This window comes from Merops nubicus, unplaced genomic scaffold (assembly GCF_000691845.1).
Source record: "Merops nubicus isolate BGI_N331 unplaced genomic scaffold, ASM69184v1 scaffold18848, whole genome shotgun sequence".
In the NCBI taxonomy this organism is placed as follows: domain Eukaryota; kingdom Metazoa; phylum Chordata; class Aves; order Coraciiformes; family Meropidae; genus Merops; species Merops nubicus.
In genome coordinates, this window is record NW_008625307.1 from 11,372 (window position 1) to 23,052 (window position 11,681).

General features: G+C 36.7%; 1 protein-coding gene across 1 annotated transcript in view; it reads right to left on the bottom strand.

The window, feature by feature from the left end:
* Window positions 1-11,681, bottom strand: part of GUF1 (GUF1 GTPase homolog (S. cerevisiae)) — a 20,718-nt gene that overhangs the window by 527 nt on the left and 8,510 nt on the right. The window contains exons 7-15 of the mRNA XM_008945643.1: window positions 11,294-11,497; window positions 8,997-9,136; window positions 7,702-7,825; window positions 7,178-7,310; window positions 6,694-6,837; window positions 5,582-5,715; window positions 3,581-3,682; window positions 1,005-1,124; window positions 53-89 (exon numbers count right to left, since the gene is read on the bottom strand). Coding sequence (XP_008943891.1) covers window positions 53-89; window positions 1,005-1,124; window positions 3,581-3,682; window positions 5,582-5,715; window positions 6,694-6,837; window positions 7,178-7,310; window positions 7,702-7,825; window positions 8,997-9,136; window positions 11,294-11,497 — 1,138 coding nt within the window. The remainder of the gene's footprint in view (window positions 1-52; window positions 90-1,004; window positions 1,125-3,580; window positions 3,683-5,581; window positions 5,716-6,693; window positions 6,838-7,177; window positions 7,311-7,701; window positions 7,826-8,996; window positions 9,137-11,293; window positions 11,498-11,681) is intronic.

Sequence of the window (11,681 nt, forward strand, 5' to 3'; positions counted from 1 at the left end):
GACTCTTAGGTTTACATCTGTCAGAAACATCAAAAAGTGAAAAAATACCTACACATTTTGCCACAACATTTTTTCTGTAAGCTTTCAGCCTGTAAAATAAAATAACATATATACTTTAACACATCAGAACATCGCCTGTACGTGCAGCTAAATACCAACTCGTCAAAACAGGAAGTGTTCTTTTTCTACTAGCTTTGTAAGATGCACTGGAATCACAACATTTTCATATGTTCTATACAGAACAAAGTTTTAAACAGACTTAATGCACACTTCTCAATTCTAGAAATATTCCTCAGAGTGTATAATATTAACATCAAAATGACAATATTGCCTCTTTAGGATCTCTGCTATGATTCACAGTAAGTGTTACATATATGTGTATATATAGTTATATACACAAATTTTTACATCTCCTCTTCTTGGATCCCTACTTTTACTTCTTTTACCACTATCTAAATCCTGTTTAAACAGCAACAGCAAAATTGTGACAAGAAATAAAACATCAAGGAACAGTTTCCTCTGAAAGAAGTGACTGCTGTTACAAAGTAGTTGTGTGTGCAGCTTACAACATATTTCCTTTGAAACAGAACGGTTCAGGCTGGGGTTTTTTTGCTGATTTTCACAGAGATTAAAGTATTCCACAACTAGCTATTTTTTTTTTTTTTCAGTAGCAAGAAATGTTTTCCACAGCCAAAGAGGAAGTGAATACATGGACGTTGCAAGTTATACTCTGCACACTAAGCATAATGCTGACCCACAAGCAATTTAAAAAGAAAGCTTTTTTGTTTTAATTAGATTTATACAAAGTTTTCAGTCACAGATACCACTCAAATGCTTCTGAGCTTTTTTCCAAGAGGTATGGTAGCATATACCAGAAAAATATGACTGTACGGTAAAATCAAAGTTCTGTAATGTATAAAACTATTTAGGTAAGAGATTAGAAGTGCATTTTAAGTCCAAAAAGAGGAGAAAAAAAAAAAAGGAAACAGAAGGGCTTCACTTACGTTTCTCTTGCAATGATTTTCTTGCCAATAGCAGCCTGAATGGCTATTTCAAACAACTGCCTAGGTATAGCATCTTTTAAACGTTCACACAGGATTTTGCCAGTAGCATAGGCCTTGTCACTGAAAAAGAAAGTCATCACTGTTTTCACAACCTCAAAAACAGATCGATGGACCAAACTGATTGTTTTCTTGTTCAGCATAAGAAAGATAAGAACTTGATGCAGCAGGTCCATAGGAAGACCTCAAAAGCAATCAGAGGGCTGGAGCACCTCTCCTATGAAGACAGGCTGAGAGAGTAAGGGTGGTTAAGCCTGGAGAAGAGAAGGCTCCTGGGAGACCTTATTGTGGCCTTGCTGTACTTACAGGGGGCTTATAAGGAGGATGGGGACAGACTTCTCAGGAGGGTCTCTGGCAACAGAAAAAGGGGTAACAGTTTTAAACTGAAAAAAGGGAGATTTAGAGACTAGATATAAGGTAGGCTTCTTTTTTGTTTGTTTGTTTGTTTGTGGGTTTTTTTGGTGTTTGTTTTTTGGGGGTTTTTTTGGTTTTTTTTTTTTTTTACAATGTGGGTAGTGAAACACTGGCACAAGTTGCCCAGAATGGCAGTGGAAGCCCCATCCCTGGAAACACTAAAGGTCAGGTTGGATGGGGCTCTGAGCAACCTGATCTGATTGAAGATGTCCTTACTCACTGCAGTGATGTTGGAGAAGATGATCTTTAAACGGTCCCTTCCAACACAAACCATTCTATGATAAAAGGGTTTTAGTAAAAGTTTTCCTCTTTTTGACTCAACAGATAAGCTGATGAGATCATAATTTTACATCTAATATGTGGTCTCAGTATGCCACCTTTTTCACACATTTCACTTGATTATGTATCACACTGAAGCCATTTTGATACTGTCACAGCTTCAAAAGCAATTTTGAACTAGAAGATCAAGGAGGATTTTCATAGATTGTAGACCCACAAGGTCAAAAGATGTCCATATTACACAAATACTTCTAAACCATCCATTTTTATATAATAGGGAAAAGAAAATGTTATTGTCATCTGCTAGTAAAAATGAACCAGCTATATTCAGCATCTGGATATGCTTCAGATTTTGGAGAGAGAAAATGACAAAAGGTCCAAAGAAACTACTAAACAGATACTTTCATAAGCCATTGGAAACAAATGAGTCTCTTCTCTCTAAGAACATCCATGTTTAGTGAACATTTTTAGCAAAATACAGCGGAAAAGTTTTACAATGTTTTCATGTAGTAACAATGTGACTCTGTGCTACCTGTATAAGGCAAAGTTAATTGTGAAGCAGTTACATAACATTCATTTAGCATTGCAGTTTTAGAAGACATTTATAGAACTAGGATAAACAATACTGGCTAGTTTAATACTCAACATAGAGTAGTCTTAGTAACTCCTTATAAAAGTAATAAGTAATTCTTTTATATAGACAGTTGCAGTCTATTCACAGTGAGAGGACTCCAAATAACTGACACAGAAGCAGAATGAATGCTGACTACAAGTTTAAAAAATTATTTGTAATCTAAAGCTGAAAGACTCTTTAGTTTTATTGAGCAAAACGTTCAGGGGAGCAAGCCAAACTGATCAAGAAACATATTAAAGCAATCACTAAGTTTTGCAAGGTTAGCCACTGCATTTTACATCTTTTCAAAGTAGGAGATGCAGAGAGACTGCTGAACAGTGCACGTTTATGAACAACACATTCAGTAGGAAATGATACGAGAGAGTATTTCCACTCCAGCCCCATCGCCATTCTGAACAAAGGAAGGGTTTCATTTTCCTGCGTTGACTTTCTGAGGTTCAAGAATTCCAAGGGTTTCAGGATTGTACTTATGTGAAAGCTATGAAATTTTTTAGCAACTTCAAGTTAGTATTTTAAGAAGGATAAAAAAAACCCCTAACAACAACAAAACCTTGAAAAAATTCATCTCAGGATTGCATGAAAGGGATGCTGAAGTTACAGAAGGAAGCCTTATAAAGACTTTGTGAGAAGAAGGCAAGGGGAGGGGCTGGGAAATTGAAGGCATTATTCTCACCAGCAAACCAATAATTCCTGAGAAACTTATGGAAACTGAATCATTTTAGCAAAAATTTCTGAGATAATTACATCCAGTAAGTATTTACCTTCTCCTGGTACTCTGTCTGAAGACAAGATAACAACAAACTTCTCTAGAGAACAGGAATTATTTGGGGCAAAAAAAAATCCTTTTTGTTGTTGTTTACTTGTCTGTTTAGGGTTTTGTTTTCAGTACTAAGTAAGTGCCATAGACAACTCATTTGGCACCTCCTAAACTGGTCGGTATTTAAATTTTTCAAGCTCCTTAAAAGATTGGTATTTTGCATTTCCTCCTCCTCCCTGCCCTACATTATTACCACAAAAATATATCTAGCATTTAAATGCCTCTCTTTCAGATCATCTCCAAAAGTGGTGACGTGGTGAAACCTTCAATACTCTTTTCATACATATTTTTCATATATTAGTGATACATATACGTTTTCATTGAAAATTAATATTAAATCTTATTTCTTTGGAATGGAGAATCCAGTCAACCTACCTGTGTATGATTGTTGCCAGTTCTTCAACTGTATTTCCATTTAGAAGAATATCCATTTTGATAAGGTCTGCTGCCTGGTATCCTGCATCTTCATAATCAAAACTAAATGAAAGGAGTTTAAAAGTTAGTGACAGTTTTGTAAAAATTATATTATAAAATTCATTGAACAGAGATTGTAAGTTTTAGATATATTTCTTAATAAAACACTTTTTATTAAAACAGGAGCAGCTTTTAGTAGTCTCTCACTACGCCTCCCTTACACAAGGCTAGACTAGAAATTTACTGCAGATAAATCTTATCTCCAAGGTAGCAGAAAACATCATCCTGTCTTTCAGCTACTGAGCAAGGTAAATCAATCACAAATCTACATTCTTACTGCAATATCTTAAAGTTTGTTCAAACACTTCTATCAGCTGTTAAGTTCCTTGAAGCTCCAGGCAACAGAACCCTTCAACGCAGCTTTTGAACAGTAAATGTCCTTCATGTCACAGAAATCAAACACTAACACTGGGCTGTTTTCTTTTCATCCTGTCATTGAACAGACTTTATATGACCTCTATCATCATTCTCTTTGACAAGGTTTCCTCTTCATTTCCAAACCACATCTCCTTGGGTAGGTATGGGCCTTGCTGTCTGTGTGTCAGTTTGCAAAAATTCTTAAAATGGAGGAGAAGCAAAGATATATGTATTTACTTGTATGGAAGTATAAATGAGGAGAATGCCAATACCACTAACTTGGTCAGATCTGAAATATCAGAACGGGGCAGGGAGGGGGAAGGATCCTTTGGGAATATCTACTTCAATATTTGAAAGTACTTCTATCTTAATTAGCTTAGAGAAACCATACTTGTGTGAATAGATTCATGTAACAGAAGTATGATTATTGGAAGCATTACATACACAAGCAACATTAGGGAGCCAGTTAGGAAATTACAAAAAAATAATCACAAAATAAAACAGCGTAACACTGTTTGCAATCACACTGAATCAAAGGGAACCCAGCACAATTCTGCTAATGAGATAGCTTCTTGATAAACAGATTAGTTTTTATCTAGTTGTAGAGTTAGGTCGCAAGAGATTTTTAATCTCCCATCTTTCTGCTGCTTCTATTTGTCCTACTTGCCTCCCCACATTTGATTATGCTTCTACTTTAAACAGACACAAAGCCAAGCAAAACATAAATATGCCTTATAAAGGTAATGTAGCAAAAACCCAAACCAAATTCAGTCCTTCAACAAAATCCATTTTTGTGCTTATAAAATGGATAATGTAATTAGGTATACCAGTTCCTGTCAAAACCTATTTTACTAACAACATCTCTGCCTATGAGGTTTGTAAGAGCCACTGACCCCTCCCCTCCTGTGGCACAAGTCCATCTGCTGTGCTATGTCTTCCCTCCCATTAATCTTACCAAGGCTCTTTACCAACAGCTGGTCTTTGTCCTAGTCTCCCTTTTTATAGAAGCCATCCACAGCAAAACATTTTGTTTCAAAATACAGATGATTTACTTTATTCCAATAATAAAGCATGTAAGTAAAGTGTTTGTTTTAAACACGGTTGTTTGTTTTTACTAGCTTTAAAGAACCAGTATTTGGTTATTTTTTCCTTTTTCACCAAGACACAGTACATCAAGACGTAAATTTTCAGTGATTCTTTGGACAGAAAATGCCCACTGTCATTTCAGACAAGTAAGAACCATGTAGATCTTACTCATCTAGATAAGCAAGTGCATCTCCATGTCACATTTGAAAAATACATGCGTCACCAAAGAAAGTGATTATTAGGTAGTGATGCACTTTTAGTGTTTTCCAGATGTATTTCCATCAATTTTCATAGTGAGTCTAACCCATAAAAGGTGACTTAAGATTTGCTTTACAGCAGCATCATAAAAAACTATTCTTCACTTATGCCCTCCCATATCTTTTCCACAGAACTTTCTTTGTTCCCCTCCTCAGGATGGAGTGTGGAGGGAGGGGAAGCAGGTACAAAGGAAGTAGTTACCTTGCATAACCAGACGACAGAGACTTAAGAGCATCATAAAAATCCACCACAATTTCGTTCAGTGGAAAGAGATATTTTAGCACAACCCTCTGTTCATCAATGTACAACATATCCTTCTGGACTGCCCTACGATCCTAGACAAAAAAAAATTGTTTCAGTTCCCCTTGACAGAAGCTTCCAGTTGCACAAGAGAACTCCCATGCTCCAAGCCCCAAAGTAACTTTCTTACTGGTAGTTATGTAAAGTCCCAGAACAAATTGCAGCACCATGACACGAACAAAGCAGCTGTAACTTAACTGGACAAAATGACTGAAGTCTATCCTCTCTGAAAGCTGAATTCCTGAAATCCTTAACAGCTTCTGCTTACTGCTGCCTTTTAAATGTATAATTATTTGTCCATAAAATTTCACTGAAATTCCATTTTCACAAATATTGGAGTATTACAGCATAGTACTTTTCTTTCCTGCCAAGAGGTTGTTCTTAAAGTTATTTTTGGAATTCTTTTTAACAAATCTGCTTCTTCACTTTACTGACATACAAGTACTGTACTTTTCTCTATTATGTATTTTGAAAAGTTAAAGCCTAAGAAAAATACTGTAAGAAATTATATAGATACAATATGCACAGCAGTTACAACAGTTTTAGTTAAAAGTATTCCAAATACACTTGGAGATATGTGGCAGGTCATCATCATCATACATGTACTCCAGTGAAGTACTGAAGACATATATGAAGCCTCAGTAAAGCGTTGACAGAAGTTGTATTTCCATGAATATAGTTCTAAAAAACAACAGATCTTATTCCTCTGCTGCAGATTCCATTCTTTTGGGAAAACAGAAGCAGCTATGAATTTTTCTAGTACAGGATGCTTTGACTAGGTAGTTGACCCTGAGCATTATCACTAACTCCTGACATAAGAATTTTGTAGTTCAGACTTAATTTTACACACAAAAAGTTTAAATGCTCTTGAAAGAAGAAATAGTTTCATAATTACTGTCAAAGATAATATTTAAGTACTAATATCTAGTATCTTACTACCTAGTATCCTCACTTTTAAGTATGATATCAAGAGCTTAAAAATGCAAACAATAAAAACAAAAGCATTTACCAACCTGACACAAAGCAATTATTTTCCCAATGTATTCATGAGGTGTTACAATAGTACCAAGAACAGTTGGCTCTAAATACTCAGATACTGAAAGTTTATCAGGAAACTGAGCAGGGTTAATAATAGTAATCTCTGTTTTACCATACTCCTGAAAACAATTAAAAAGACACTGTTATTTTACAAGTAAGTAGAATGAATAACAAAGAAGGCAAAAATAGCATTGAAAAAAGGCTACAAAAATCTTTCAATTGCTTGAAGACACTTAGAAATTATGCAACCCAAGTGTATAACCATGCACAATTTTAGAAGAGATTTCTACATCACATACAGAAGTCCCTGATCACCATATCTGCATATCTTTAAATATTATATAGAAAGACTATAGGTATTACTTTCACTAGGATTACAGGTTTTTTAAAAGTGTAAATATTTATTATAGGAAGCTTTTAAGCTGCTATTCACATAAAGCTGTAATAAATTTAACATACCTTTATCAACTTTGCTGAGGAAAGAACAGCTTTATATGGAACAGTAGGTGCAGTCAAAATAACAGACATGTTATACTCTTGCTCCAAACGTTGATTAAAAACTTCCATATGTAAAAGACCAAGGAAACCCAATCTGGAAAATAAAAATATCCTGTTGGTGAAAAAGATTTATATATATCCCCCAGAATTTCACAGTGGGTTTGTTTGGTTAGTTGTTAATTTTTTGGTCTCCGCAGTACATTTGCACTACTAGTTTGGCAGTATTAGGCACAGTGAACAATCTCCAAATGATTCTACACCTGAATGGTATGAGTCTTTGAGAACAAAAGCTATCAATCTAAAAAAAATTGCATAGTATGTGCAAACACAGAATGTAAGAAAGTAAAATGCTGTTGATCTTTACTTATTAATTTGAATTAAAGCTCATGATCTCGAATCCACTCTAATTTAACCTTCAGTTAACTTAAACTTGCATTCTCAATGTATGAACCACTCCAAAAATGAAAGAAGTATAAAAGCCTCACCTCCATCCAGCTCCTAAGGCAAGGCTGCTATCACGATGTACAGTTACACTGGAGTCATTCAATGTCAGCCTTTCCAAAGCACTTTTGAGATTATTGTATTCTGTTTGATCTACAGGATACATTCCTGTCAAAACATATTAGATAAAACATTAGACAGATGTTACATACAGCTTTACCTGGTGTGTACTTTGCTTTAAAACATGCCTCTTACAATGAGAGTGTAATAAAGTTCTGTTTCAATTTTAAATGTTAAAAAAAATAAGCTTTTTTTAAAAAAACTAGTTAAAATGTCATAAAGTTTTAGATTACTTCATAATATTCAAACCATAATGGTAGGGATACTGTACTTATCTAATCCTTCATAGTTGTGGAAGATGCACAGTTGAGTATAACCAGTTTTGCAGGGCTGCAGTGTAAACACATAGCTTAGGCATAACTGAATAAGCAGATGAATTTCATTGAGATGTTCCTTCAGAAGTTGAGTGAACAGAAAACAAAGTGCCACATTGAAGAAAGCTGCAAATGTTTCTGTATTTTTTGAAGTTAATAAAAGCAGCTGCCTGTATAATTACTACCTGAAATAGATTCTACATCACCTTGCACATCAGCATATGTTCAGAAAATGTTGATTGCTCTACACCAAGCAGCAATATGTGCATACAAATACCATTATTTACAAGACTACACTTTTGTACAGTCACTGACAGACACCTAATCTCCATGAGACACCAAGTTTTACACATTCCCTCACACCAAGTCTAGAAAGTGATCTCCTGAATTTCTTTCTTTCTAGAGCCATCTTCCATAGCATTTGTAGTTACTGAAGCTGGTGAAAACAGCTCAACAAAACTATAAAAGACTAAAAATTCAAATATTTTACAGACACATTCTGAATAATAGCTTTGTCCGTTTACCGTGTTTAATGAAACAGTTGCTAATTTTTAAAATAAAATAAAAAAAAAAAATCACAATTATGGAAATGATTACCTAGATGAAGAGTTGTCAAAAATTGACTTTTTTTTTTAAAGCTAAAACTTATTTTTCTTGAAGGCTAAAAATACATATTAGTCTTGTACTCATAAGACTAGTCTGCAACTATTATTAATCCTGTTTGCTGAATCACAGGGAAAATTACACAAAGCTATAAAAATGAACATGCCTCGTTAGCCTAACTTGGCTAGAATTCTAATCCTCACAACTTGTAATATGCATGTATATTCTTTTAAACACTTGAATAGCTCTTACTTTTGTTAGTGGAAAGAAGTAATTCCACTCTGTATCAGTTTACTCCTCACCTGCAAAAACCATTGGCTTCGCTGACTCAAAGCCAGGCAAAGGCTCCACTGGCTGCTTATACAAAAACAGTGTGTCTCCTATTTGGGCTTCTGTTACTTCTTTCATCCCAGCAATCAGGTAGCCCACCTGTCCAGCATATCTAAATAAAATTGGCATTATATGGACATGCTTCTTGGCATTATCAATATTTCCGCTGTTTTTCCCACTCAACTTCGCTCATGTCAGAAATTCAAATAAATCACCCCACCTGAAAGCCCATAAGCCAAATTTGTTTTAACTCCGAGTTGTGAACTTTGTCTCAAGAGGACAAACCATCTATTGAGTCAAGCAGTTCTATTTCTGTTAAATAGTACGTTTAAAGTTCTGATTTCAAATTCTGTGCTGCTCCCAGTTTGGGGTTAGAGAGAAATTCTCAGGATCTAAGGCAGAACTGGGGCAGTTCCCAGCTGCCAGTACAACAAGCTTCATATACTATGGGCAGAAACAACAGAAGACAAATGTCTTCCATCAGCACAATGCTGTTAGGAGAGGAATCCATGCTAGAGTAAAACAGAGTGTACAGCTACATATGGTGCTACAATTTACATATGCAACTAAGCCAGTGTTGAAAATACACCAGTGTTTTAGCTATTGCTGAACAGTGCTTGCATAGCGTGAATGCTTTCTGTTTCTCACTCTGCCCCCCCAGCAAATATGCTAGAGGTGGGCAAGAGGCTAGGAGGTGACAAAGCCAGGCCAGAGGACCCAAACTGATCAGAATAGATAATCCATGTGAAACGCTGGGGTTTGAACCCCAAGCCCTGAATTAAGGTTGATATGGGTGATTCCCACAGCCCCTCATAAAGAGGTGGTGATTTTGCCTTATAGCTTCCCCCCAGGGTGCGGCCGGCCCTGCAGGGAGAGCCATAAGGGAAATGAGCCCCAGGGGTCCTGCACTGAGTTGACAAAGGTCAGGTGTCTGCTTGGGGATAAAAGCTGGGACCACTTGCAGGGAGTCAGGAGTGTCTGTCTGTGGAGTGCACTCCACAGAGCTTCCTGGTTCAGGGCAGACCTCCTGACTCTCCCTGGAGCTGGGCCCCAGTCTGTTTAGACCTTTGTGAACGTGGGCCAATACGGTGAGAGTCACTATGTGGGCACCTTTTTCTTATGTATTTAACTTGCTGGTCTGGCTGTTTCCCATTCCAACTAGGGGCAACCTCGGCTCACTGTTTGTACCACCTGTTGTGGGCCGAGTCACATCTTTTGTGGGATCATTGGGGGTGGTGTCGTTTGTGTGCCAGCTGATTGATCTGTTTGTACCCCCAGCGATCATTCATGGAATGTCCTTCTTGTCTACAATACAGTCTGTGTATTGGTTCATCTTCCTGCTGGCTGTATCATTTTTGTTGGGCCTGGTCATTGGCAGAACATCCATGCCAAATAACATCATGCTTGGCAACAAAACCCAAGGAGTGTAGTCTAAGGTGGCTGTTAATTGCAGGCTACTGGGGTATTGGTATTCTTGTGGGAGGTGGTAATTGCTTACCTTTGCATCACTTGTTTTTCTTTTCCTTCACTTATTAAACTATCTTTTAACTTGTCCCACAAGTCTTTCATAGAATGGAGAAGATCTTTATGATCTATGAGTCCAACTGTTAATCCTCACTTTTGCTCTTCCAGTTCTCTTCCCCATCCTATTTGGGTTCAAGGAGTGACCAAGTGGGTGTTTGGGTGCTAAACTGCTGGCTGGCTTCAACCCACCACACCGTAATGCAGTCTCACTGAGAAGTCATTAACACTTACTAGGGATGCACACTGATAAAGCTGCTCCACTAATTCCAAGTACCTGATTTTCTTCCCACTGCTTCCATGAAGAGCCAGGTACTGGAAACTGTTGCATTCATGCATTTTAAGTTTTCCACCCTCAAAATACGCAGCAACATAACTAAGATGAATGCCCATTCCCTTCCACTCTCAAACAAGGTATTTTCTAAAAATAAATTGGACAGCTGAATATCAAATGCTAGTCTTAAAAAAAAAATAGCTGTCCAGATATTCCATGTGCTACAGATGATAGAATGACTTCCTCCCCCTACCAGTGACCAAAAAGCAGCCCCCAAAGGCTTCTGCCTCAGCATGCCCAAAATGAGGACTGACACTCAGCATTAAATTACAAATAACCCCCAACACCAAAGAAGAAAAAAACAACTAAAAATCTCTCCCAGCCTTTAGCACTCAAAGCAAAAATCAAACAGAAATGCAAGATCGTGTACCTGACACCAATTTATGATTTGTCCCAATGCATTTTTTTACTTACAGCTTATGCGTTGGTTGTTCATTTGGAGTCAGAATTCCAACTTCATTAACTTCATATCTTTTCTTTGTGTGTGCAGACACAATTTTATGCCCCTTCTCAATCTCCCCACCAAAGAGTGCAATGTTAGCTATGACACCTCGGTAGTGGTCAAAAGTAGAGTCAAACACTAAGGCTTTCAATGGATCAGCAGTATTACAGTTGGGTCTGTCACAAAAAAATTCGAACAATACATTTAGTGTGTTTTTCATTCAATATGGAATTAAATCTCACCCCACAAACTTTCACATTAATATAAGTAAAAGAACTGAGTAATTTTCAGTAACACATACCAGACATTTCAGTGTTTCACTATGTATTATGCAAAAAATGTTTACTTTTTATTTCCCTA